At 50.6% G+C, this 24,626-nt stretch overlaps 4 protein-coding genes across 4 annotated transcripts in view; 2 read left to right on the top strand and 2 right to left on the bottom strand.

Moving 5' to 3' along the window:
• The first annotated feature begins 4,727 nt into the window (after positions 1–4,727).
• MANEAL (mannosidase endo-alpha like) lies at positions 4,728–11,330 on the top strand. The gene is made up of 4 exons (XM_084787845.1): positions 4,728–5,424; positions 6,725–6,834; positions 7,991–8,067; positions 9,287–11,330. Exons 1-4 carry the CDS (start codon positions 4,890–4,892, stop codon positions 9,921–9,923), a joined length of 1,359 nt encoding a protein of 452 aa, XP_084643971.1. The 5' UTR covers positions 4,728–4,889; the 3' UTR covers positions 9,924–11,330.
• On the bottom strand, positions 11,321–16,061 carry YRDC (yrdC N6-threonylcarbamoyltransferase domain containing). The gene is made up of 5 exons (XM_084787850.1): positions 15,544–16,061; positions 14,871–14,985; positions 14,664–14,783; positions 12,468–12,610; positions 11,321–12,071 (listed from the first exon to the last, which is right to left on the bottom strand). Exons 1-5 carry the CDS (start codon positions 15,933–15,935, stop codon positions 11,999–12,001), a joined length of 843 nt encoding a protein of 280 aa, XP_084643976.1. The 5' UTR covers positions 15,936–16,061; the 3' UTR covers positions 11,321–11,998.
• Positions 16,062–16,069: 8 nt separating this feature from the next.
• LOC311600808 (uncharacterized protein C1orf122 homolog) lies at positions 16,070–17,190 on the top strand. The gene is made up of 3 exons (XM_084787853.1): positions 16,070–16,186; positions 16,273–16,474; positions 16,718–17,190. Exons 1-3 carry the CDS (start codon positions 16,152–16,154, stop codon positions 16,811–16,813), a joined length of 333 nt encoding a protein of 110 aa, XP_084643979.1. The 5' UTR covers positions 16,070–16,151; the 3' UTR covers positions 16,814–17,190.
• A 4,648-nt stretch (positions 17,191–21,838) lies between these two features.
• The window catches only part of MTF1 (metal regulatory transcription factor 1), a 38,707-nt gene continuing 35,919 nt past the window's right edge, over positions 21,839–24,626 (bottom strand). The window contains 4 exon segments of the mRNA XM_084787843.1: positions 21,839–22,289; positions 22,291–22,383; positions 22,385–22,574; positions 24,535–24,598. Coding sequence (XP_084643969.1) covers positions 22,214–22,289; positions 22,291–22,383; positions 22,385–22,574; positions 24,535–24,598 — 423 coding nt within the window. The 3' untranslated portion in view covers positions 21,839–22,213.

Below are 24,626 nucleotides of genomic sequence, written 5' to 3'. Positions count from 1 at the left end.
TTTTGTTATACATATATTTTTTTCATTCCAAGTATTCAGGAGATACATGACTACAGGAAGTTCCTCACCCTCCTAAAAGCCACCCTGACTCCCGAGAAGAGAATGGCAGAGTCCACACCCCAAGTCCATGCTAGGGAGGCAACAGCACTGCTTCTGTGTAAATTACATACTGCAAATTAAAAAAAAAAAATTCTCCCTTAAATTGGGTGGTAGTGATGCGCATATTTAATTCCAGCACTTGGGAGGCGGAGGCAGGCAGATCTCTGTGAGTTCAAGGCCAACCTGGTCTACAAAGTGAATTCCAGGACAGCCAGTGCTACACAGAGAAACCTTGTCTTAAAAAAAAAAATCTTCCTTAGTACTTTCTTATTTTTGTTTGTATTTTTGAATGGTCAGTCGTCATGACCAGCCTTTTATTTGTCCCCCAACTTGAAATATGGCGGCTCTGGTCTCCCTGGATGCGGGCAGAGATGTTGAGGCAGCGAGGGCTTGCCTGTACACTGACTTGAGATTAGTCGAATAAAACTGCATACCTAACGAACAAACAAACAAACATTTATCTTCATGCCAATATGGTGGTGCAAGCTTTTCATTCCAGCACTCAGGAGACTGAGGCAGGTGGGCCTCTATGAGTTCAAGGCCAGCCTGATCTACATAGCGAGTTCCAGGTCAGCTAGGGCTACAAAGTAATACCTTATCAAAAATAAATAAATAAATAAATAAACAAACAAATAAATAAATATGAGAGAGATATTTTATCTTTGATTATGTGTATATATGTGTTTCTGTGTTTAGTCTTGTGTGAGCACAGGCACCTACATAGTCCAGAAGGCGGCTGTGGACCCCCTGGAACTGGTGTTACCAGCGTTGTGAGTATTGGGAATGAAATACTCTCTGCAGGATCAACGTGTGTTCTCAACCATCAAGCCATCTCTTCAGCCCCTTTCCTTTCTATATTATTTTTTGAGACAAGGTCTTTGTGTCCACGAGAGGATGACCTCAAACTTCTGACCCTCCAGCCTCCGGGCCCCGAGTCCTGGGATAATAGTGAGCACTCCCCGTGCCTGGAGTTTTCAGTGCTGGGGTTTGAGCTCATCAGGGCCTTTGCGTGCGAGACATAACCCTAAAACCACAGCGCTACATCTCCCCTCTAGGTTTGTTTTCGATGTAGGAACTCATGTTGGGTCTGCAGCTGAAGAAATCCTACCTGGAGAGGACAGAAGCTACGGGTCAGCGAGTTGCAGGGTAAGGATAACAGGATTAGAGAGTGGGACGTTCCCCCTGTGCCAGGCTCTGTTTGCAAATCTAGCTGAGAAGCCTCAGGAAAATTCCAGAATGTGGCCCAATAAGAACAGCAAAAGGCGCCGGGCAGAGGTGGTGCACGCCTTTAATCCCAGCACCTGGGAGGCAGAGGCAGGGGGATCTCTGTGAGTTCAAGGCCAGTCTGGTTTACAAAAGCGAGCCCAGGAACGCCAGGACTGTTACACAGAGAAACCCTGTCTTGAAAAACCTAAAACAAAACAAAACAAAACAAAACAAAACAAAATAACAAGAACAGCAAAAGGCCATAGCTGATCTCTGCAACCTTTTAGCCCTGGCATTAATTAATTCCTTTTAGGTTTGTTTATCTATGTCTATGAGTGTTTCGTCAGCGTGTATGTAACTACAATATGTTTGTGCCCGTGGAGTCCAGAAGAGGGCGCGAGATCCGCTGGAACTGGAGTTAGGGATCCGCAGTTGTGTGGGCGGGGCCACGGGGATGCTGGGAACCCAGGTATTGCGCAAGAGCAGCAAGTGAGCTTACTGTTGAGGCATCTCTCCTAGCTCTGTAACTTTTTTTTTTTTAACTCTTATTTATAAGCTGCGTGTTGGGAGTGTGTGTGCGCACATGCCAAAGCATGCATGTGGAGGTCAGAGGACAGCTTTTAGGAGTTGTTTCTCTTTTCACAGCAGGGTCTAGGGATTGAACTTGGGTCTTTGGGATTGGTAGCAACAGCCTTTGCTATCGCACAAGCCCGAATCTGTAAAGTTTTTTGTTTGTTTGTTTCAAAAACTTCAAAAGACAGGGGTTTCTCTGTGTAGCCTTGGCTGTCCTGGACTCACTTTGTAGACCAGGTGGGCCTTGAACTCACAGAGATCTGCCTGCGTCTGCCTCCCGAGTGCTGGGATTACAAGCATGTGCCACCATGACTGGTTTGATCTCTAATTTTTAGAGGATCCAACGTCCTCTTCTAGCCTCATTGGGCCTACACACATAGAACATGCAGGCAAGGTACATATACAATAAAAATAAATAAATCTTTACTTTTTAATTGTGTTCTATTGATTTTAATTCCCAAGAGATATTTCTTACAGTCTTACATTTTCCCTCATTTATATACTAACCTGTTCTTCTCTCTCTCTCTCTCTCTCTCTCTCTCTCTCTCTCTCTCTCTCTCTTTTAAAAAGATTTATTTATTTTGTGTATACAGTGCTCTGCCTGCATGTACACCTGTACTCCAGAAGAGGGCATCAGATCTCATTATAGGTGGTTGTGAGCCACCATGTGGTTGCTGGGAACTGAACTCAGGACCTCTGGAAGAGCAGACAGTGCTCTTAACCACTGAGCCATCTCTCCAGCTCCCTGTTCTTGTTTTCAAAATATAAAATCTTTGGGACATTAGACAATATTTTCCAAAACACATTTATGCACATAGTTGTTTTGCCTGCATGTGCACCACATATGTGCCTGATGACTGAAGAGACCAGAAGACGCCATTAGATCCCTTAGAACTGGAAATACAGACAGCTGTGAGCGGCCGTGTAAACCCTGGTCCTCTGGAAGAGCAACTAGTGCTCCTAGCTGACTATCTCTCCAGCCTGTAGAGCAGTGGATCTCCACCTTCCTGACGCTGCAACCCTTTAAGACAGCTCCTAATCCTGTGGTCACCCCCAACCATAAAATCATCTCATTGCTACTTCATAACTGTAATTTTGACACTGTTATGAATTGGAATATAAATATCCCATAAGCAATCCTCCAAAGGGGTTGTTACCCACAGGTTGTGAAACCACTCCTGCAGACAGTAATATTTTGTTGTTTGGTTTGTTTTGGTCTTTGAGGCTAGCTCTAACCAGGCATCTCGGGCTGGCCTCAAGCTCAAACTTACTGCCTCAGCTTCCTCTGTGCTGGGATCACAGCTGCGTGCCACCAGATCCAGCTGGTGTCTGGAAGCTGTGTCAGTTCCATGTCCTTTGATCTACTCTCTTTTGTTTGCTGGCTTTCTTTCTTTCTTTCTTTCTTTCTTTTTTTTTTATTACATTTATTCACTTATTTATGTGTGCCATGGGAGTGGGCTGTGGATGTCGGACGACATGAATGTGGAGGTCAGAGAGTAACCTGGGGGACTAGTTCTTGCCTTCCGTCACGTGGGGCCCGGAATTCAAACTCAGATCTTCAAGCTTGGCAGCAAGCACCCCTACCTGCCACCCCCAACCATCTCAACTGTCCATTCTTGCTTGTTTTCACCTCCACTTAATATCTGGATTTTGTTTTTGTTTTTGTTTTGTTTTGTTTTCGAAACAGTATTTCTCTGTGTAGCTTTGGCAAAGTCTCTGTGTAGACTCGCTTTGTAGACCAGGCTGGCCTTGCCTGCCTCTTCCTCCCGAGTGCTGGGATTAAAGGCGAGCGCCGCCATGCCCTGGCTGCCCACGGGGCTCTTAAGCAAAGGTGAGAGGGAGACACCACAGACACTCAAGGTCATTTTCTTGAGTCCTTTGGATTTTGTTTACATTTCTGAGTGACTTTGGCAATGGATTGGCTTCAACAGGACCACGAGCAAGATACAACTTATGTTAACGAGAAGTGATAGGAAGTTCCTGAGAGCTTCTGGATATTTCTTTTATGGCCGTGAGAAGCCAGGCATGACAATGCATGCCTGTAATACCAGCGGTCTGGAGCCAGAGGCAAAAACATACCGGGGTTCAAGACTAGCCATGGTCATACAGAAAATTTCGTGGCGGCCTCAGCTATGTAGTGAGACTTCGCTTCAGAAAACAATAAACAATCCAGGAGAGGCGGTTCACACCTGTCATCACCTCAACACTTGGGAGACTGAGGCAGAAGGATTAGTATAGTTCAAGTTCAAGGTGGGCTCGGGCTATAGACTGAGTTCAAGGTCAAAATACAGACTAGCAAAGAAGATTAAAGTCACTCATTGCTGTGGAACTCTTGCCAAACGTGAGTGCAAGGCCCCAGTTTCAATGGCATTGTGGGAAGGAAGGGATGCTGCTTGTCCACTGGTAAGCCGAATTGAGGAAGACTCAGGTACCGTGACAGACAGCTAAGACTAGGCAGTATTATTCACTGCTCAGGGGCCACGGGAGAGCCAGGCCTGGCCCTGAAGTTAGGCAACAATGCAAGCTGGGATTCTCCGCTAGGTTCCTGGCCTCAGCCAGAGTTTGCAGGGTGGCCCAACGCCCCTCTTCTTGGTACTGGGTATTTGGAGCAAATTTGGGTGATGGTACCAGAGCTCAGTGGAAGGAGGGCTAGGTAAGGAGCCTGAAAGATCCTCTGTTCCCACCTTCCGCCCCGATCTTCTACCGGGATGGTCCGGTCCCGCACCTCACCCGGATCCCAGGTGCACTCGGCCCGGGACGGACCGGCTTCGGGCGGGGTTCGCGCTCCTCCGCCTGGTTCCCCCCACCCGCTACCCCTCCGCTCATGCTCACTTGGTCGGCGCCGCTGCATTCTGTGTGTGCCGGGCCCGCCCGCACTGCGGGGACAGGCGCGGAGCCGCCCTGGGCTCGTGGCGATCGCCGGCGGTGACCTGGGACGCGCGGGCGGGCGAGAGGGAGGGATGGCGCGACTCCGGGGCCGGTAGCACGGTGGCGGGCACCACGGGAAAGCCATGGCCCGGCGGCGCCGCCGTGCCTGCATCGCCCTCTTCCTGGTGCTGCTCTTCGCCTTCGGTACGCTAATGGGGCTGCGCACGCTCAAGGCCCCGGACGGGCTGCCGGCGTTGGGCCCGGGCCCAGAGCTAGCACCTTTCGAGCGGCGTCCGGAGGGGAACCCCGCGCCCGCCCGCGCCCCGGCTGCCCCCGCCGCGCCGCCGCCTCCGCTGCCGCGCACCTCCGCCCCCCGCGCCTCGGTAGGCCTGGCCGAGGCCGATCCCGCGCCCAGGCAGAGCCTGCGGGTCTACTCAGACCTGCACGCCTTTTACTACTCGTGGTACGGGAGTCCCCGGCGCGAGGGCCACTACATCCATTGGGACCATGTCATGGTGCCGCACTGGGACCCCAAGATCTCGGCCAGCTACCCGCGTGGCCGCCACAGCCCTCCAGATGACTTGGGCTCCAGCTTCTACCCCGAGCTGGGGCCTTACAGCTCACGGGACCCCGACGTGCTACGAGAGCACATGACCCAGCTCAAAGAAGCTGCCATCGGTGAGACCCCGCGTTACCCTGGCCAGTCTGTCCCCCAGAATCACCCTTCCTTCCTTGAGACCCCTCCTTCCTTCCTTGAGACCCCTCCACTGGGTCCCCGGTCCCACTCTCCCGCCAGCCTGACCCTGTAGCCCTTCCCGGGACCACCACACACCAGCACCCCTTTCTTCTAATTCCCCACTGTATCTTCTGGGCCTTTCTGACCCTCAACAACTCCAGGGCTTTAAGTCTTTAAGAGTAGCTTTAGGTCTGTGGGTCTTCCAGGTTTCAGGAGAGTGAGGCCTGGGGATCTTGGCTCTTCAAGTCTGGGGTTCAAAGGAGAGCTTTTACAGCAAGTGCAGGGGACTGCAACAGCTATATATGGCTGATCTAACAGGGCTGAGGGTGAGCATTAACACAGGAGCTTTTTCATCAAGCGCACAAGCAGAGGCCCTGGAGAACCTGCTGCCTTACAGGCTGGGGTGGGGAGGTTCACTTAGCTTAGATTTCGTCCCGAATTCTGCTAGGTTTTAAAAGTACATCTTGTTATGCCTTCAGACGGTCTGTGATGAGGAGGGAGAGAACTGCAAGCTCAGGGCTCAGGTTTGGTGGTGCGTTGCCATAGCCACAAAGAGCACTCACTCGGGTGAGGCAGGGTTCCCAGTTTGGAACCAGCCGTACATAGTACGACAGTATCTTCAAAATAATAAATGAGACTTATACAAAGATAATTGGGACGTGGGCTATTTTGTCCAGGTTTGCTTTCTGTACAGGCAGTCAGTCAAGGCATGTGCTCTCTCCCATAAGAAGCATGGAAACAGGGCTTTTCTTCAGGTAGCACTTTAGGGGGTAGGGCTGTGGCTTCCGGGTCAGGGTGACATGGTCACTCTCCTTTGTTCTGCTACTTGATGCTGCACTCCTAAGCCTGGCTCCTCGCAGGCCCGGTTCCCTTGGCTGAGGGACTTCAGCACTTCAATCGTGGACAGCTCCCAGACCAGCTTAAAGGGGGCGGGGGCAGGGGGGGGGGCGGGACCCTGGCGCAAAGTTTTCGGGAACTCTGCAGTTGGAGATGATTTCTGATAAGAAAAATCTCCCCAGCACTCGGGAGGCAGAGGCAGGCGAATCTCTGTGAGTTCGAGACTAGCCTGGTCTACAGAGAGAGAAACCCTGTCTCCAAAAACCGAAAAAAAAAAAAAAAAAAAAAAAAAAAAAGAAAGAAAAGAAAAGAAAAAAGAAAGAAAGAAAGATCTCTGCGGGGCTGGGAGGGGGGTAGGGGGTGGGTCACCCTGTGTGCCACAGAAAGGGCTTCTGTGTTGTTTAGGGGTTCTGGTTCTCTCCTGGTACCCACCTGGCATGGCTGATGATAATGGGGAGCCCTCAGATGACCTGGTCCCTGCCATTCTGGATACTGCCCATCAGTACAACATCCAGGTGAGTTCAAGAGATTACACACTCTAACATTCTAGAGACTCCTCCTCTTTTCTTCTCCTTTTCATCCTCATGTCCACCCCGCCTCCCCGCCCCCCTTTCTGGTTTTATCAGACAGTTTCTCTGTGTGGCCCTGACTGTCCCGGAAATTGCTCTGTAGACCAGGCTGGCCTCAGCCACAGAGATCCACGGGCTTGTGCCTCCCAAGTGCTGGGATTAAAGGTGTGCGCCACCACCACAAGGCTGAGAGTGCCCCTTCTCTGCCACACAGCTAGTGCTGGGTTGCTGGGAATGACAGACACATAGCAAGGGTAGTACTGGAAGAGGTCTCGCAGGTTGTGCTTAGGCCAACTGTTACTGTCTTTTGATTTTGAGAAAATTAAATAGGGGACAAATGGAAGTCTATAGAAGAATCATTTTTAAAATTTACTTAAATTTTTGTGTGTGTGTGTGTATGTAGAGGTATGTGCGGGTGCCTGCAGAGGTCAGAGGCTTTGGTCCCATGGAGGTAGTTCTGAGCCGCCTGATATGTGTGCTGGGAACCCAGGTTCTTTGGGTTCCAGTGCTCTTAACTGAAGAGCCATCTCTCCAGCCCCTTCACTGTTATTAAATACTATAGGTTAGGTTGTAGACCCTGATGCTGGATACTGGGCAGTAAAGAGTCAAATGGACCTGCAGACAGAATTCTAGACTCCACTCCATAGCGGCGAACAGCGCTGGGCTTCCATAAGCAGGGTCACCTGTGAGTGTGGAGGGATACGTGTGTCCTCCTCATACACGTCAACAGAGGAAGCCAGTCCTGTTTCTGTGGTGAAGGAAGACAAATGACTGAGAAGCCCCGTCCGCTTCCTGAGGTCACCACTGGCAGGTTTAACAGACTGTGGCACATTTCCCCTTGGCAGAGAGTAGGCACGTGTCTCTTTGTTCTCATGACTGGAGCTGACAGAGGTGGAAACCTGAATGCCACCCTTCTGTGACCCAGAATGATTCCTGGATGCCCTGTGGCGGGACGTGGACAAACTGCCACTCTTCGCTTTTCATCTGAAGGGCAGTGGCGACCTTTATTGTGCCTGTCCTACAAGCCGTGGCTGGGGCATCAAGCTGTATTTACCGTGTTCCTGAATAATCACCTGATCTGCAATTCCTCTATTTGTGGCAGGTGGCCTTCCATATCCAACCCTACAAGGGCCGGGATGACATCACTGTCCACGACAACATCAAGTACATCATTGACACGTAAGATCGGAATCTAGCTGGAAGTAGGAAGAGGGGTTGGAGGGCCAGGCAGTGGAAGGCGTGAGTCTCGAGCAGCTGTTTCACAGCGGGGGGCTGGGCTGAGTCATATATATATACATGGCTGTTAAGCTAAAAGGAATGAGTGGGCTGGCCTGGAGAGCTTCATGTAGCTGAGCATGGCCCTGAATGCCTGCTCTGCTGTCCTTAAGTGTATCAAGAGCTGGGACTACATGCATGTGCCATCATGCCTGAGGCCCTGGATTTAATCTCCAGCAGTTTTGAAAAAATATCTTTTTTTTTTAGTTCCTGAGCCATCTCTCCAGCACAATAGTTCTTTTCAAAAACATTTCCAGTAATTTAAAAACTCAAATTTACCCTTCCCACTCCTCCCAGATCCATCTCTCTGCCCCACCATCACATTGTTTTTTTACAATGTCAGCTCTGGCCAGGCATGATAGTGCGCGCCTTTAATCTTAGCAATTGGGAGGTAGAGGCAGGTGAATTTCTGAGCTCAGGGCTAGCCTGGTCTACTTAGTTTTTTTTTTTTTTAAGATTTATTTATTATTAGATATACAGTGCTCTGCCTGCATGTACACCTGCATACCAGAAGAGGGTACTAACATCTAAGCCATCTCTCCAGCCCACATGGTCTACTTAAGTGAGCATCAGGCCACATAGTGAGACCCTGTCAAAGTAGTGACCCAGTCAAAGTACTACTTTGACCCTGTGTTGTCGTCATCGTTGTCGTAGTAGTAATAGGTTAGATCTGCAAAGATCTGGAGAAAGGAGGAAATTCTGGGTAGAGAGAAGTGGCAGATGGACTGTCCTAAGATGGGACAAGCTCACATGAAGCTTAAAAGAAGGACCAGCTAGGGAGTGGAGTCTGGTGGGTAGCAGGAGGAATGAAAACAGGTCGGGTTAGACTAAAAGGGGGCATCCTCACAGGCCACCGTAAGGAGTGGTCAGATCATATCCTATAAGAAGGCAGGGATGGATGTCTAGACCCCTATTAGATGCCGCCCAAACTGAGATGAAGGTGGTGGTGGCCTGGCTGGGAGAAGGGGCTTAGAGCTGACAGGAGGAGGGCCAGGAAGGCTCAGCGTGTGACCTGCTGGACCCCACAGTACTGTGAGCATAGAGAAAGAGCTCCCCTGTGGCTGATCTCACTGCTGTGCTGGCTTCTCACAACCAACTCAAGCCTCTCCCTCCTGCTCCTCAGGTATGGCTCCCACGGCGCCTTTTACCGTTATAAGAACAGCATGGGCAAGAGCCTCCCACTCTTTTACATCTACGACTCCTATCTGACACCCCCTGAGGCCTGGGCCCACCTCCTGACACAGAACGGGCCCCACTCGATCCGCAACACTCCCTATGACGGGGTCTTCATAGCTCTTCTGGTGGAGGAGGGCCACACCCACGACATCCTTGCGGCAGGATTTGATGGAATGTACACCTACTTTGCTTCCAATGGCTTCTCCTTCGGCTCCTCCCATCAGAACTGGAAAGCGGTGAAGAACTTCTGTGACACCAACAACCTGATGTTCATTCCTAGCGTGGGGCCTGGGTACATTGACACCAGCATCCGGCCCTGGAACAACCACAATACTCGGAACAGGGTCAACGGCAAGTACTACGAGACAGCCCTACAGGCGGCCCTGACCGTGAGACCGGAGATCGTCTCCATCACTTCTTTCAACGAGTGGCATGAGGGCACACAGATTGAGAAGGCTGTTCCCAAGAAGACGCCAACTCGTCTGTATTTGGACTACCTGCCTCACCAGCCCAGCCTGTATTTAGAGCTGACCCGCCGCTGGGCAGAGCACTTCATCAAGGAAAAGGAACAATGGCTGATGTGAGGGGCTACCACCCAAATCTCAACAGGTCACCAGCTGGTCCAGCTGAGGACATAGACACGAGTCTCAAGTAGCAACTGGGTGCGTGTGTGCGTGTGTGCGTGTGTGTGTGTGTGTATGCGTGTGGTGGTGGGGTCCAGCCAGCTTGTGTAGAACAGAGAGCTTGGCCCTTGGACTGGTGGTGCTGAAGTGGGAAGCTGGTGGGTGGCTGCACATGGCTCAAGGCAGCTCCACATCCCTCAGCTTCCAGCTGTGGCAGTTGTATAGCTGAGTTGTGCAAGTCAAGCCACTGTGCTTAGAAGGGTCTCAGGTTCTGAGCTAGCATGCACCTTACTCCCTTTGGACAGCCTTCATCTCCTCAGGCCACCTTCTCACGTCTTGCTGAACACAGGGAACCGTATTTCACACTTCTAAGAAGGGGACTCTAAGGTCTTTCTAGTAGATTCCTGTGCCCCACTACCAGGAAGCACTGAGCACCACTCATTATTAAGCACCTGCCTGTCAGGTGTTGGGGAAGCTGAGCAAGGTTCCCTCCCCAAAGCTTACAGGATCCCGCTATTGGTGTAGCTAGCACCGCAGCTGCTATGCTCTTCTTTGCAGCTACAGCCAGGCCTGGGAGTTCAGCTATTTTTTCCTCCAAGAAAATACCTCTGTGCTCCAGAGCCTTTGCGGATGCACATTTAGCTGCAGGGGGAAACAGACCACTTTCTCCGTTCAGCTGTCTAGGCTGGGAGGACACTCACTAGGGCAACTCTCAGTGCTACTGTGATTTGTATTAAATATGAAATGGTGTTTGCCAGTACACATTCCTCTTGCAGCCCTCATAAATGCTGACCTGTAGGTCAGTCTGTGACAAATTAGTGTGTGGCTGGGCTGGCTAGCTTTAGCACAATAGAGATGGGTTTGCTTAAAAGACTAGTTTACATAAAATTTCTGGAGGGATGTTAACAAGACAGTGGTTATTTACAAATAAACAATTGCAAGGATCCATGTTAAATTAAGACCCGATGAATATTTTCAGCAAGATTCTCAAATTACACTTGAAAATGTTCACTGGCCTGGTTTCCAGGGGAAGGCTGAGCTGTAACTCTGAGATGGACTTGGCTATAAGTGCGGGAGGATGAGGTGGAATACAGGTCATTTCAAGGACACCAGCCCAGTCACTGACATTAAACCCCACCTGACAGATGAGCAGTAGCTTAGCCAGAAGGGCTGGATCTAACCAGGGGTAATTTCATTTCATGCATATACAATTTGGATATAGGAAGGGGCAGGCATCCTCAATGAAACTTGACTCAGATCTTCTGAAGGCTAATCTACACCAACAGCCATAATGCACATATACACCTTGACAGAAACCCTACCCTGGGGAGATAGTTCAAAAGAAAAATAAACCATCACAACTTTGTAGCAGCAATTTTAATAACCAAGAAAAATACAGCTCAAATACCCCAAAATAATTATGTAAAATACTTGGTATACATAGGAACAAAGACAAAGAACGTCTGAGTAAACAATGAAGCTAAATAAATTACACATAGAACTATATCAATAAATAAGAAAAGTCACTGGCTGAAAACAGTCAAGATTTTAATTTTCCAATTTTATTTTACTTGGGAGCCCCTAGGATAATTTTCCCAAAATGACCACTCTCTGATACCCAGAAAGCTTTGGCCTGGGCTCCCAGACTTTACTGTGTTGGTCCTGAGACTTCAAGATTGCACTAGTGCTTCCAGCTGGTTTGACACAAATGCCACTGTCCACCAGAAAGTGGCTCTTAAGGCATTCTAATTCTGTACTCATTAATCTGGGGGCACTTAAAATAATAAGCCCTCTCTACGAATGTTCTTACCTGTCTCTGCTCAACTTTTAGTTGATACATGAATCTACATAGTAAATAGAACCTTCCCCTAGGTGCAAGGCTCACCCTGCAGCTTCCCGCCTATGGTATTCAGAGACAGGGATGCTGTGTAAAAAGCCAGGCCACAGATGTAGCTCCAGGAGCCTCTGCCAATGAGGCCTTGCTAACCAGTAGCAGACACATAGTATCCAGCACGGTCCTTGGGTCCTCCCAAGTCTCAGGAACAGGAGCCCTGTGAAGGGAGCAGCCCGTACTTCTGCTGGAGGATGGCTGTTGTGTTTTCCAGGGCACTAAGGAAGACACACAAGGCAGTTACAATCTAAGTTCTCTGGGTGCTGAGCCCACCAATGTCTGCATAGCCTCTTAAGGTTACTGTCCCATGCTGTGTATCAAACTTGATGAATCCTAAAAAGCCAGCCATACCAGCAAATTTAGTCTCAGCCCACTAATCACCTCTTTGTGATAGGCACTCTTTTGGTGGTGGCAGTGGTTTTTTTTGGGGGGGGGGTGGAGTGGGGAGACAAAGCCTCTCAGTGTAGCCATGGCTGTCCTGGAACTTGCTTTGTAGACCAGACTGACTCGAACTCACAGAAATCCATCTGACGCCACTATGTGAATCTCTACTTTAAAGCTTCTCTGTTCTCAACAGCCCTCATATATCCCAATGGCACAGGAGAGAGACTTACCAGCCTGGGCGAATAATGCCAAACTTCCCAGGCACAGATAAATCAACCACAGTAGAACCGAGGCGACACTCAGGACTCTGGCTATCCCCAATTGGTCCCCCATCAATGACCAGGGACAAATGAGGCCAGAGGTCTTGGAACTCCTAAAAGGAAAGGAAGGGCACGTCACCCTGCATACATGGCTCACATTTAAACTGAGGCATCATTCTTTAAGCAGAGCAGAAACTTCTTAGTTACGGTCAGCTATGCCAAGGGCACAAGTTAACATCCAGGCTGCCATATGCACCAAGTCTGAAGGCCCCTTAGATATGCACTCAAAGTTATACCTTTCATAAAGAAAACTTTAATGCACCAAAAGGAAGCCCTAAATACTGCAGGGGCTGGGGAAGGCCTAGTTCAGTATGAGCCCAGGGATGTGAGTTATAATACCAGACTTTCCATCCTGTCTGTGTGATGCATACAAATTACTTCACTTAGACCCCTAAAGTAGCCGTAGCAGGCTAATCCTAGGCTCAGTGGAAGTCAAGATCAGAACACAGAGAAGAAAACAGGTGGGCCGAGACCTGTACTGTTAACTGAGCTAGAGTAATCTGCCCCCGCCCTCCCATGAAGAGTATCCAACAACGCCAGGAAGATTATAAACGCCAGCTACAAGTAAAACGATGGCCGTGCTGGCTCAGGGCTGCAGACAAGGAGAACCTACCCCTCCTCTGGGAACACGCCTACCTGCTCTATACAGCACAGCTACCAAGAGCAAATAAAGCAGACACTGCATTTCCAAGGCTGCTGAGTGCCACCACTCCACTGCACCTAATGTAAGTGCTGTAAGAACAAAGCAAAACTCTCTATGTGTGCTCATTTGCTCTAAACTGCATAGCCAAGACAGGATGATGATGATCTTGTCTCAGACCTAGCTGGCAAGCAAAGATAAAAGAATAAAGCCAGGAGTCAAAAACTAGGTGAGGGCAGGTGTGCTGGTATAGATAAAAAAATGCGGAGGCCTGGGGATGCTGAGTTCAAGGTCAGCATGAGACCCTGCCCTATGCCTTTAATTCCAGTAATACTCAGGAGGAAGAGGTAGTTCAAAGCCAGCCTGTTCTATATAATGAGTTCCAGGCCAGTGTGGGCTATACAGTGAAACTCTGTCTCAAAAAACAAAAAAGCCTCTCCAAAAACAAAGAAAGAGAACTGGCAAAAAGTTGAGACTGTCATTTAGTGGCTATGTGACAGAGAAGTGAACTAATGTTTCAGAGCCCCAAACTCTCCTCAGTACAGTTGTCAAGTCTCTGACAACTTCTCCCCTCACAAAGTTGTCTTTACCTCCAATAATCTTTTCTCCTTTGAGACAGTCTCTCTATGAAGTCCCGGAACTCACTCTTTAGACCAGGCTGGCCTCAAATGCACAGAGATCAGCTGGCTTCTCCTTCCTGAGTGCTGCGATAAAAGGTATTCACCACCTTGAGGCTGGAGAGATGGCTCAGAGGTTAAGAGGACTGTCTACTCTTCCAAAGGTCCAGAGTTCAATTCCCAGCACCCACATGATGGCTTACAACCATCTATAATGAGATCTGATACCCTCTTATGGTGTACAGGCATACATGCAGGCAAAACACTGTATACCTAATAAATAAATCAATAAATCTTTTTTTTTTTTTTAAAAAGGTGTTCACTACCACTCCTGCATCTTTCCTATTATTATAGATAAAAAGAATACACCTGTTTTCCGCAGCCTCTCAAGATAAAACCATTCCAGCACTTAAGTTTCTGGGGAAAGCAGAGATGTCTCACCAGTTAAGAGCAATGGCTACTTTTCCAAAGGACCAAATGCCCAGTACCTACACGGCAGCTCCTGTCTGTAACTCCATTTCCAGGAGATCTATCCGACACCCTCACCCAGGCATATATGCAGGGAAAACACCAATGGACATGAAAAAAAAATAATTTAAAAAATAAAGTTTCCCTAAGTAACTCAGGCTGACCCTGAGGCTTTCTTGCCTTGGCATTACAAGCATTCACCACCGGGCCCCTTCCAAGATTCTTTCATTTGGATGCCCTCCTCTAACCCACACCAAATGAGTGAGCTTCTCACTGACACACCAAAGGCCCAAATTTCTGCCAGGCAATTTCTGCCAGTATAGTGTCATCCTTTTTGGTTTTGAGGAAACAGAGGTTCAGCCCGCTGGGGCCAATTCTCACCTCAACACTCAAAGAACTGGCCTGGGAGCTGAGGTTGGCACTGGTGAGTGCAAGTGGTCCCTCAAACATTTGGGCCAAGTCCTGCATAAAGGCATGGTCAGGAATCCGGATGCCAACAAGCTGTGAAGCAAGAGGAACAGGAAAGTGAGTGTCGAGGGCTTGAAGGAGTGGGATTAAGATCACAGAAAAAGCCAAAATCAGACTCACAGGAGTAAAGGGGTTCAGGTCTTTGTTGAGCCCCTCTGAGCGTTCCATCACCAGGGTCACTGGTCCCGGCAACAGGTCTTCCAGGAGCTCTTTAGGTACTCTCACCTGACAGTACCTGGAGAGGCAAAAGAGCACAGATCCACTCCAAGTTAGCCTGATGGATCTTTCCTGGACTGAAGGCAGATGCAGGAAAGGGGTCCCTGGCGTGTACAATGAGCTCTGCCTGTCTCTCTACTGCCTGTTCCTCGGAGCTCTGGCAGAAGGCAGACTCCAGAGAAGCACCCCGGGCTTGAAGTCTACACGCCTGTCTTGGGGACAAAACCACGGCGCTGTGACAAGTGAATACAACCTCAAACTATTTTATCATCTGGAAGACACACCTCCGAAACTGTTAGCGTTGATGCCTTCTTCCTGCGGGACCTCCCCACTCCGTACATCACAAGAGCACCAAGAGACCGGTGCCATGCTCGCCTAACTCGGCGTTGCGACCCACTCACTGTCTAGAGCGGAGCCTGGCACGCGTTAAGCGTTCCCGACATATTTCCAGTTCCGGATTCCTCGGTGAGCCAGGACAAGCCCCTCCCGCACACGGCGCCTCAGTCTCCCAAGCTTGTCACCGGAAACCCCTCCCGCGGTGCCGCCCCCAGCGGGGCCGGGTCGGGGGAGGCCTCACCTGTAGACGTCGGCCACGCGGCCCAGGCACACAGCCAGCGGCTTAGCCTGATTGCGGCCCTTGAGGCGATACACGCAGCTCAGGGCCGCCGAGCAGCTCGCCGAGCAGGCCAGACCGTACAGCGTGTCAGTTGGGACCGCAACCACGGCGCCGGCGCGCAGCTCGGCCACGGCGGCCCGCAGCGCCTCGGTCCAACCGGAGCGCTCGGGGCTTGCGGCCCGCACGGCCCCGCTCTCCGGAAGCCGCAGCAGCCGGGCCCCCGGTACCGCCGGAGCGGGCGCGGGAGGGCGTAGAAGGTGGCAGCTGCGGCCAGAGCCCGCTGGCCCATCGCTCAGCCCCATGCCGGCCGCCACTGCGGCCCTCAGCCCCGCACACGGACGCGCAGTAGACATCCGCCCGGACCCGCTTCCGGGAGGAAGTGACGCACGCACCCAACTTCCGGTCCGCGAGGCTCGGCCCCGCCTCCGCGCCGGGCAGCTTAAAGGGACCACGACCCCCAGGCGACTTGAAGGAGACCGGTGGGGACGGGGCGGGGCGCAGCTTAGCGGAGCCTTTCGCGTGGCGTCGGGGTGGGGGCGGACTGCAAAGGGGGTGGTGCGCGGGCGGCGATGGAGTGGGGCCCGGGCGCAGGCTGGTCACGGGGGTGAGAGCGGGCCCGTGGGGCGGGGGCAGGGGCCAGGACCTCGTGCAGCCTAGCGCCGGCCCTGACGCGGTCTCTCTCCCCGGCAGGGAGGCTGCCGGCGTGGACCGTGGGAAGGCGGGGTTGGGGCTCGGCGGGAGGCCACCCCCGCTGCCGCCCCGGGATGAACGCGCCCAGCAACTGCTGGACGCCGTGGAGCAGCGGCAGCGGCAGCTCCTGGACACCATCGCCGCCTGCGAGGAGATGCTGCGGCAGCTGGGCCGCCGGCGCCCAGAGCCGACTGGTGGCGGGGTCAGTGCCCACTCCGGGCTGGGCCTGGGGAGGTGGGGTCCTGCCCACTGACTGTACTGACCAAGCTCGCCCCCCCCCCCCGCCCCAAAGGAGGCGGGTGGAAGAGCATCCCCACCGCTTTACACTTAACTCCTTTGATCTGGGGAGGTTTTGAAAGCACTGTGGAGATGCCAAGTGGCCTTATGGGGCCTAACCTACGGCCTTCCCTCCTGGCTCATCCCCCCCCCTTTCTGTTCTAACTAGAACGGTTCAGCCAAGTCCGGAGCGCCGCCCCAGTCAGCTGTATCCGCCAGAGGTGGCCTTCCAAAGGATTCTGGCGATGGAGCTGCGGAGCCTTGATCATTCCCTAGCGGAGCACCCTGACTTCTGTCCCTTTCCAGGGCCGGTGGCTAGACTCTGACCAAACTCCCTCCACTGAAGGGGCCAGTCTTCATTGGCAGTTGCTGGTACTTGGCCCTCAGCCTGGGATGGCAACTCTACTAGCAGCTGGGTTCACTCCCACGTCGTCCTGGCTGAAGGCAGTACTGTGTTTTGAAACGTAGGCAACGAACATCCAGTCTTGAGTACTTGGATTCGGGAAGGCCAGCAGTGCTGGCCAGCGTGGTCCAGCCTGCTTTGGGGGTTCCAGGTGGTATTACATGTTCATTTCATGCTTTGGGGGCTCTCAGCCCCACAAAACACTTAAGCAGAGTCTTGATTAAAAGGAAACCTGCAGACCCCTGTTGACCGACTTTCCTTTCTGACCCTCCTCCACGACTTGATGGCTGGGCAGGGGGGGAGCGGGGACATCGTGTCAACCAGGGACAGGGATGGGAATTAATGCCACAGGTACTACCGGATTTAAATAAGCATTTAATTAAGATTTCATTAGTATTTAATATTGCTTTCTCAATTCCAAAAAGTTAAAATTTCACTTCATAGCAGATATTTTAAAGTACAATATTAAGTTTATACAAAATGAGCAATTAAGCAAACACCATTATTTCACATTCTTCAAAAATACAAATTCGTATTTATTCTTTTTGGGGGTTGGAGGTTTCTTCCTTTGGAAGTATTGAACCTGTAACGGTTTCGTATCGCTCAGTGGAAGTCCGCTGTTCCCATGTTTTACATTTAAAATATAAACTTGATACTTGTACATAATCCAAATACAACTAATTGGAACTTAAAAACTTGTCACCAAGACCACCAGCCAATGATTAGTGTGTGTTAGAGAAGAAGAGTGAGTTTGTGGCCTCTTCTGGCTAGATCTGAGCCAGGTAACTGGGAGAGCCTCTTTTCCCCGCCTTCCCCAAACTCGAACTAAGGGGAGTTCACAGGAAAAGGGAACAGCTGCTTGGAACTCCACCCTCAGTGACATTTTCTCCAAAACACAACAAAGGATGCAGACTGTTGCTCAAACCGCTCCTGGGAGGCCTGAGAACACACGAGGCAGGGACAGACAGGCCTCTCCCTCCGGCACCACGAGGGCAAAGAAGATACTGCAGAAACACCCTAGGTTGTGGTGGAGAAAAGTTTTACAAAAAAATCTTCCTGTGAAAGGGAGAGGGAAAAAAAAAGTAAAAATTGCATTGAATTGAGAAAGTGACACGACGTTATCCCCTGTTTTTTTGGCCCAGGAGGCCACCACCATAGGAGCAGGGTATGGTTTTTAAACCCCGGTTCTAGAGGAAGCTTGTAGTGGATATACCTTGACAGATCCAATTTAACTTGCATTTTCAGTGCAGATGCAGAAGCCCTCACGCCACCAAGAATGACTAAGAAATGCCCAGCCAGCTCTCCAAAAACAGGGGCATAAGAAACAAGACCCTTCTTAGCTTTCCCCCAAGAACATGCAAGAAACAGGCCAAACAGACTGACCAATCAGAAATGTGCATCATCCGGTTTTGTGGCTGATCCCCTCCCACCTGTGCTAAGAGACAGGACAGTTTCCCACGTGTGCCACAGCACAACCGCTTGCAAACTGCATCCGTGAAAATCCTGTTTTTGGCTGAAGTAGATTTAAAACGCCTCTACAGCTGGGAACTTAAGTGGGCACCGGTGGGGGGGACTAGTAACGGCTTCGTTACTGGGTTTGGTGAAGCATGGAAGTCTTTCGGCTTTGAACCAACACGGGATGCAGAGAGCCTACAGAAGCGGCTGTGTGGCCTGCTCCTTCCTCCCAGCACACTTCTGATTGGGGATGTAAGACAGCTGTAAGAGCAGCAGTGGTGCAGCTCCACAAATCAACAATCTCAGGAGAGGGCTTTTACCTTCAATGAATGTGACTAGAAATCCGAGAGTTTAGAAGGTGCCAGGTTTCTCCCTAGGAGCGACCTGACTCTTCCCTTCAGGAAACATTTTGTTGTGGTGAGGAGGGGCATGATAGAGACAGACCAAGAAGTGGTGAAAAGGGGCCTCTGCAACAGTCAGAAGAAAACAGCTGCACCAGTGCCCGGAAACACAGGGAAGGCTTGCATAGATTGAGCAGCTGAGGAGATGCGTAATAGTGTTTCCCTATGGGCAGCTTCTGCAGAGGCCAGGCCCACATGGGATAAGGACTGTCAAGCTACACACATATTGCACCGAAGTAAGTGCTCTTGTTTTCACACCTCAACTTTTTATTCTGAGCAAAAAATAAAAACTTTGTGGAAAGTATATATACGTATATATATATACATACACAACAGAAATTGCAGCAATTGGGTTAAAGATAAAAGTAACCTAAAGTGCTTTTTATTATTTCTTTAATATATCAATATGAGGTTCTGCAAATTTGTCCCTTTGGACACATTCAGCATCATACAAAGCCTCAGGAAAACCTCCTCAGGTACCTCAGATACCTCCCTTACCCCATCAGTCCACTGCCTTGCCAGGAAAGCAACCTTTTCCCGTCTAATGACTCCCTGGAGGGAAGGGAAGCCCCTCTGCCTTCCACCTAGAGGGGTCTCCTCAGCAAGTCAGTAACACTACTCCTGACTCCTGTCACCAAACTAGTGCTGCCCCATGAGGTTGGCCAGACCCGGTCAAGGAAACTGAGCTACCTTCCCTCAGCCTTATCCTCCAGCCTGGGAAGGGCCACATTTGTAAGGCAAGTTTTGTGGGACCAAGATAACATGTCCACCTCCTAAGTCTACCAGCCCCCCTTTCCCCTCTTGTTTTGGACTAGTCTCTAGGAAGGGGCCAAACCGGAGTTGCTAGTGGCAACCCAAGTATGGTCTGCAGGGATTGCCACAGGAGGAAGAAAAGGCTTAAATGTACCTGCCAGAATCCACTCTTCGTAGCCTTACCCTAAGGCTCATTCCCTTGAGAAACCACTGTCCCCATGAAGGGTCTTTCTGTCTCTGGCTTAGACAGGAGGATCCCTCTTCTCTAAGGTCCTTGTCATTAGAGGCTGGGCTTGTGGAGGAAGGAGGGGAGGGGAGCATGGCAGGAAAGTCTGCCTACCCTGTGTAATGCCCCTGGCCCCACACAACCAGTTTTCAAGCATAGTCCTCACTTTCCAAAAGCTATTTGGATGTAAAAGTCTCTAGTATCTATCACCCACAAAGGCAAATACTTAACTCCTTCACCTAGAAACACTTTAGCCAACACTGCTCAAATGTTTCTTCTCCGCCCCAACTGTGGACAGTGGAAAGTCAGTGACCCAGGAAGGGACCATTAAGAGCACAGCCCAAGCTAACCAAGAAGCCATATTTCAACAACCACTAAAGCCTTCTATGCATCCTCCTTAGCTCCTGTTTCCTATGTCAGCTCTCAGGGAACCAGAGTCCCAGGTCATCAGAGGCAGAGTAAGTGGGAGGGCCATTACTGCCCTTTGATACAAGCTCACTTTGGGGTCCCCTTACTGCTCTCCTCAGAGGATATAAAGAGGAGCCATGGCCCAAGTACAAAGCTTCCTGTGGGTGCAAGACCTTTAGAAACAGGCAAGGCCAGCCTGCACCCAAGCAGCTGGTTCCCAGGAGGACTAACTACTGTGCCTACAGAGGGCTCTTCCCTACCACATGGATTTCTGCCAAGGCTTATGGTTACCCAAACCCACCAGGCTTTTGGGGGCAGAAGAGTATGTAAAATGTCAAAAAGAAATTCACACTTCTGGTCAAATCTTGAAATGGGAGATCAGCTGCTTATACCTGAGCCCATTTTCCCTCATTACAACTGCCATGACACTCTTGGCCAATTGTCCCTAAATATCTTGCCTGAAGACAAGGGCCTTCTCCAAGGACACCACCCTGGCTGGCTCTGAGGAAAGGCCCAGACAGGACGAGGGCAACCTACATAGCTCTCTGGTTACCTTGTCTGGGTATCAGACCTGGCTCCCTGAGGAGGCAGAGGCCTCCTCCAGTCCTTGGACCCAACTACCTTCTGAGCTTGCCAAAGCAGTGGCCTCAGTAAATAACCAAAGGACAGCAGCACTCCCACTCTCCTATGGATTGTACTTATGCCTGAAGAGGCAATAACCTGGAGCCAAAGGCAGGCAGACAGATACAATTCTATACACTAATAAAACAAATCCTATAACACAACTTAAAGAAACATTCCAAATGAGGTAACTGACTGCAAGCTTCAGGCTTTTTGGTGGAAGGGGAAATTTTTGTTTTGCCCTGAGTAGAAGATCATCGGTTTAGGTTTTTATTCCTTTCTGTTTAGAAATCACATCCTTGTTTGCACTGTATGAGGCTGTATGCAAACCTGTAGACGTGAGGGACGCAGATGGGAGGGGATGACCAAAAGCCCGGCTAGAACTGGCTATCAGAACGCCTGCCCATCACCTGCTATCCCGTCCAACTCCCTTAGCTCTACACCTTCTCTGGTAAAGCAGCCTTTCTGCTCTGAGGAAATAAACACCACCGAAGGCAGGCAGAGCTTGGCACCCACTGGCCAGAAGCCTCCTGTTCTGTTTAGGATGAAATAAGGTGCTTCCTCAGGAGAGATAACTCCAATCTCTGAGCCCCGACAAGCACAGAGGAATGGAAAGCCAGAAAGGCACGGACTGTGATGCGCCAGCTCCAGCACAGCATCAACAGAGCTGTTAACAATGGCCTCGGGGCCCTGCAGAACCCCGTCCTCAGTATGGCCAGGAGGCCTGGAGCTGCCCGTTAGCACTGAGCAGGATACAGAACAGGCCCCACTGCATCTACTCCAAGCTCCACAGAAAGCAAACACCACCAACAAAGCAATCTCACCCTATCCAACTCACAGCTCTCACCTGTCCTCGCCACCGCCCACTTCCACAGGGCGGCGGTCTGGCCCTCCAGGTGTTGCCTCAGATTTAAAAATGAAACAGAGGGCGGAACAACACCCGGCACACTGAACTCTCCTGCCCAATCCACAGTGACCCCAGTGCAAATGATGGGCAGCACCAAATTGATGAAAACCACACCCTTTCATTTAGAACTTTTATGCATACGAGTAACCTTAAATTCCAAGTTCACATAACAATAAGCAAAAGTGACATACAGTGCAGCCAGACAGTTCACTTATAACTTAGCTTTTTTTTTCCTTTTTTTGTTTTTGTTTTTTTCCTCCAAAGATCAGTTCCTTAAAACGGATGTTCCTGGGATATGAGTAAAGAAAATATGTCTGAAAGGTGAGGCTTTCAGATGGCAGATTTCTTCATCCTTCCATTTCTGACCCCATGATGGCAGCATCACACCCAGCACTTCCTGCTCACCCTGTTCCTGCAGGGGCGTGCACACAGGCCCTTCCCCTGGGGAAACTGCTGGCCGGGCTCGCCTCCTCCACCCCTGCAGCAGTGCTTCACCGTGAGCTGGATGGACGGGTGTCCGGGCTCTGGAGGGACAGGAACTCTGATACATCCATGGCACTTTCGGAGGGTCTGAGGAGCCTCGGCCTGTCTGCTTTGCTCACAGGAGGAGGATCCAGTGGAGGAGGATGAGGCGGGGTGAGGGCGAGGGAGAGGTCTAGGGTGGCAGCTGCAGGCTGGGCCCATCAGGAGGCTGGGGGTTCGGCTCTGGAGGGGGTGGGGAAGAGCAACCCTTCCTCCGGCCTGCTGCCCGCTCCTTCGCAGAGTCCCGGCACGCACACTGACACTGACAGGCCTCCTCTTGTTTGATGATGATCACAGGAACACTAAGGCCAATCTGCTGAACAGAGCTCCCTGTGAGAGAGGCAAGAGAGAGACTGTTCTTCAAGTGGCCAGAAGCAAGACAGGCAGGGGGTAGGGACTGGGGAGAACTGACTAACAGGGAGGCAGGCGTGATAGGCAGGCAAGACAGCAAGCTTTAAGTTTTGCTATGCTTTCAATTGGACCGGGTTCTTTCTCAGGGAAAAAGCCTGTCCCTCTAAGGCGATGCTTCCTTCTTAGAAGAGCCGCCCACACAACCCAGATGCACCCTGTCCCTCTCCGCTGCCCATCTCTGCAGGCCATAGCAGATGCCTCCTTCTCTCATCCTCCCGGCTCTTCCTTTTGCTTAAACTTTAGGGCAGACAGTGCTGTTCTCGGGGAGAATTACGCTCATTTGTCGAGGTCCAGCTGACTCCCTGCTCTCTTCCTGTCCCTGCAGGCTGGGCAAAGGACTAACCACAGGCAGCCAGTACTGAGCACCAGGCACAAGCACCCAGCATTGCTGCTTGGCTTCTGCACACTACAAAAGACCTGCTCAGACCCCCAGTTCCCTAGGCCACTGAACTTCTCTATGTGGCCCATGTTTGACACATGGGAGATGCCAACTGACCTCTTGTTACACGGCCAGCCTGCTATGTGAACACATTCACACCCATTCTCACTTCACTCTCACGTGTATTATGCACACATATGCTCTGTACTTGGCCAGGTTCTGTGTACAACAGAGTGAAGGTTAGTAAGAGGACACAGGGCGGGTACGAGGTGGTCACAGAACACCCCATTAAGTTCACTTATGACCTTTGGGAGTCAGTGAATCTCTTTGGGCACCCTTTTTTATTTCAAAGCAAGGTTTCTCTGTGTAGCCCTGGATGTCCATGAACTTGCTCTATAGACCAAGCTGGCCTCGAACTCACAGAGATTCACCTACCTCTGCCTCCCAAGTGCTGGGATCAAAGGCGTGCGCCACTACACCCAGGTGGACCCCAAATTTTATCTCTCCTTCTCTTCACTCTTATTTCACCCCCTTAATTTTGGTGTTGTTTTGTAGGGGGTTTTGTTTGGTGAGTTTTGGATTTGTTTTTGGAGACAGGGTTCTCGTTATCTTGGTTGTTTTGGACTCACTTTGTAGACCAGGCTGGCCTCGAAATCACAGAGATTCATCTGCCTCTGCCTCCTGAGTTCTGGGACCAAAGGCACCACCCAGCTCTTCTTAGTTATTTTAGTCAGCCTGCCACTGCAGGGTTTTTACCAGACTGACCTAGCATTCACTATGTAGCCCAGGCTACCCCGGAACTCAAGAACTGAGTTCTCTTAATCCTCCTGGGCTTAGCCCTGCAGTGCTGGCACACAAAAAGAAAAAGTTTCAAGTCAAAGTTCTGGGGGGGGGGGGGGGAGAAAGAAAGAAAGTTCTGGCTTGGGGATATGGCTCAGTGGTAGAAAATTTGATTAGCATGCATGAGCTTCTGGGTTCAAGCCTCAGTACAAGAAAAGAGAGAGAGAGAGAGAGAGAGAGAGAGAGAGAGAGAGAGAGAGAGAGAGAGAGAAAGAGAGGGAAGGAAGAAGGGAGGGAGGGAGGCAGGAAGAAGGGAGGGAGGAAGGGAGGGAGAAGGAGGGAGGGAGGAAGGAAAGAGAAAAGGCATTCAAATGAGAGGACCTTTCAGCTCTGTGGAGTGTCTGACCCAGATGCTGCTGCTGCTGCTGCTTACTGTAATTAGAAAAGAGTCCCGTGAATTAACAACTGCCCTCTTTAGCATTAACTGTGATTTAACCTTCTTTCCCCTGGTTCCACTTACAAGCTCTATCAAAGGGAAAACTCTTGGACTATGTAAAGAATGGAGCTCACGTTTCCCTAGCAGCACACTGGCTTCTGGTCACTGTGAGCACATGGGCTACTTGGTAAACAATGGAATGTCAACTTGAAAGACTTTAAAAACTGAAGCAAGGTCAAAGAGCCCAGAGAACTTTCTTTTAAAGCTAACACGGAATTACATACCTGTGCTACTGGCTACTGGCACTGCAGTGGTAAAATACACCTGCTCGACTTTTGATGCTTGCTGCTGAGGAAAACAAAACACAACACAATGA

The sequence above is a fragment of the Acomys minous genome (assembly GCF_964271855.1).
Source record: "Acomys minous genome assembly, chromosome: 6".
Lineage (NCBI taxonomy): Eukaryota > Metazoa > Chordata > Mammalia > Rodentia > Muridae > Acomys > Acomys minous.
This window is presented reverse-complemented; position numbering and strand designations above follow the sequence as displayed.

Excerpts from the sequence above, each read along its gene's own strand:
- MANEAL (XM_084787845.1), top strand. The coding sequence starts at position 4,890 with ATGGCCCGGCGGCGCCGCCGTGCCTGCATCGCCCTCTTCCTGGTGCTG. Across the intron at positions 6,835-7,990 it reads CCCATCAGTACAACATCCAG|GTGGCCTTCCATATCCAACC; the intron begins GTGAGTTCAAGA and ends TATTTGTGGCAG. Across the intron at positions 8,068-9,286 it reads ATCAAGTACATCATTGACAC|GTATGGCTCCCACGGCGCCT; the intron begins GTAAGATCGGAA and ends CCTGCTCCTCAG.
- YRDC (XM_084787850.1), bottom strand. The coding sequence starts at position 15,935 with ATGTCTACTGCGCGTCCGTGTGCGGGGCTGAGGGCCGCAGTGGCGGCC. Across the intron at positions 14,986-15,543 it reads CGCGTGGCCGACGTCTACAG|GTACTGTCAGGTGAGAGTAC; the intron begins GTGAGGCCTCCC and ends TTGCCTCTCCAG. Across the intron at positions 12,611-14,663 it reads CCAGTTCTTTGAGTGTTGAG|GAGTTCCAAGACCTCTGGCC; the intron begins GTGAGAATTGGC and ends CTTTCCTTTTAG.
- LOC311600808 (XM_084787853.1), top strand. The coding sequence starts at position 16,152 with ATGGAGTGGGGCCCGGGCGCAGGCTGGTCACGGGG. Across the intron at positions 16,187-16,272 it reads GGCGCAGGCTGGTCACGGGG|GGAGGCTGCCGGCGTGGACC; the intron begins GTGAGAGCGGGC and ends TCTCCCCGGCAG. Across the intron at positions 16,475-16,717 it reads CAGAGCCGACTGGTGGCGGG|AACGGTTCAGCCAAGTCCGG; the intron begins GTCAGTGCCCAC and ends TGTTCTAACTAG.